The sequence below is a fragment of the Zea mays genome, chromosome 5 (genome assembly GCF_902167145.1).
Source record: "Zea mays cultivar B73 chromosome 5, Zm-B73-REFERENCE-NAM-5.0, whole genome shotgun sequence".
In the NCBI taxonomy this organism is placed as follows: Eukaryota; Viridiplantae; Streptophyta; class Magnoliopsida; order Poales; family Poaceae; genus Zea; species Zea mays.
The window spans coordinates 114,384,074-114,385,759 of NC_050100.1; the positions used below are offsets into that span (position 1 = coordinate 114,384,074).

At 50.3% G+C, this 1,686-nt stretch overlaps 1 protein-coding gene across 1 annotated transcript; it reads right to left on the bottom strand.

Annotated features, from left to right (window-relative positions):
• Positions 1–246: 246 nt before the first annotated feature.
• Positions 247–1,432, bottom strand: LOC100194201 (uncharacterized). The gene is made up of 4 exons (NM_001139246.1): positions 1,385–1,432; positions 920–1,319; positions 717–821; positions 247–621 (listed from the first exon to the last, which is right to left on the bottom strand). The coding sequence occupies exons 2-4, from the start codon at positions 1,306–1,308 to the stop codon at positions 615–617; spliced, it is 501 nt and encodes a 166-aa protein (NP_001132718.1). The 5' UTR covers positions 1,309–1,319; positions 1,385–1,432; the 3' UTR covers positions 247–614.
• Positions 1,433–1,686: the final 254 nt, after the last annotated feature.

Below are 1,686 nucleotides of genomic sequence, written 5' to 3' on the forward strand. Positions count from 1 at the left end.
GGCTCAAGCTGCAAGCGCCTTATCGGCCGGCACAGCAGTAAATGACTTGGGCTCGAAGAGAGCTAAAGACAAGGCATGGGCGAGTTCAAAGAGCATCCAATGCGGACAGTGACAAACATGCATGCGGTCTTCTTCACACGACGCGTTCCGTTGCATGCACGTGCATGAAGCTAGCTAAAACGTTATCTGAAGCCTCCCAGCATCCGTCAGAACTATTTACCCATACACATGAACAAGATATTATATAGGAAGGCAACAGAACTAGTTAATAGTACTTGTGAAGCAAGCGTTTTGGGGTTACATCAGATCCAAGCGCAAACATGCATGCGGAGACGAACGTAACTGAAAATGAAACAGCAAACATAGGTCTCATCTGGGGTCTACTGTCCCCAGATAAATGGGGAACCAAATCTTAAAAGAAACGCGCGGTAGGGGTACCGGTGGAACAAAACTAGTGATAGGGCATGCATCGCGGGTGTCTTTAATTTTGCAATTAAATCTACTGCTGCTCCCTTATGATGTGATGATGAGGACTCCTCTTCAATTCATGCTGCTGCTGCTGCTCCTGCTTCGTCGACGCGCGCTATAGCTGTAAACTTTGCTCTACCTACACCTCAGTGCCTGCAGCAAACGGAACGTTCGGTCAGATCATGCATGCACACACAGCAGCCAGCAAAATTAAAGGAGGAAATATATGGATTTATTTGGTAAATTACAAGTAGTTTTCGTAGGTCGTCGTGGCAGCGCTACCGGAGTCCCGTGGCGCGTTGCACCTGAAACATTCCATCCTGCTAGCGAAGTTGTGCTCGTTGCAACCGGACCTGTACGTAAAATATATATATTATTCAGCAACCTCATCATTCCATGCACATATGCATGCAGACAGAAAGAAGCCACAAATTAAAACACGACGCAGCACCTGGTGCAGATCCAGTCTCCAGACTTCCAACCGGGGCGGTTGGTACGGGCGGCAGCGCCGCTGCCGAAGCCGGCGTAGCCGCGTGAGCGTGACATGTCACTATCAAAGGCGCCGGCAGCCTCCTCCTTGTAGGCAGAGCACCTGAAGCAGTTGGAGCGGCTGGCGAAGTTGTGTGCGCCGCAGGAGCAGTACCAGTCACCAGGGCGGACATCAGAGCCAGCACCAAAGCCACCGCCGAAGGAGGAACCACCACGCCCACCCAAGTCGCCACCACCGCCGCTACGATCACCAACTCCACGTGGTTCACTGCAGCGCTGGCATGCATCCCGACGGCTGAAGTTGAGGTGCTGGCACGCCCTGCAGTCCCAGTCTCCTGGCTTCCTGTTCATCTTGCCGCCGCCTGCACCCAGATAAAAAAAATTTCAAAGAGCTAGAACCAAGAAGATATACACAAAGCTAAATTACCTAAACAAAGCTCTCTCTCCTAGCTAGCTGGAACAAGTGCTATGGAGCTAGCGAAATGGTGATGCAGCAAGGTGCGTCTGTGCAGGGGTATTTATAGCGAAGTTTGGAGGGGATGCTGAAACCGAGGGTGAGCCTATCTTTGTGCCTTTGATTCTTGGTGCCCGCGAAGAACAAGGGAATCACGTAAAACTAGAAGAAGAAAAGAAAGAAAGAAAGCTAAGAGGGGGAGTTAAAGAAAAGAAGAGAAAGCGTCATTAAAGGGAAAAAGAATTATGGGGAGGGAGTTTGAATGCCTACTTTGC

Excerpts from the sequence above, each read along its gene's own strand:
- LOC100194201 (NM_001139246.1), bottom strand. The coding sequence starts at position 1,308 with ATGAACAGGAAGCCAGGAGACTGGGACTGCAGGGCGTGCCAGCACCTC. Across the intron at positions 822-919 it reads GGAGACTGGATCTGCACCAG|GTCCGGTTGCAACGAGCACA; the intron begins GTGCTGCGTCGT and ends TTTTACGTACAG.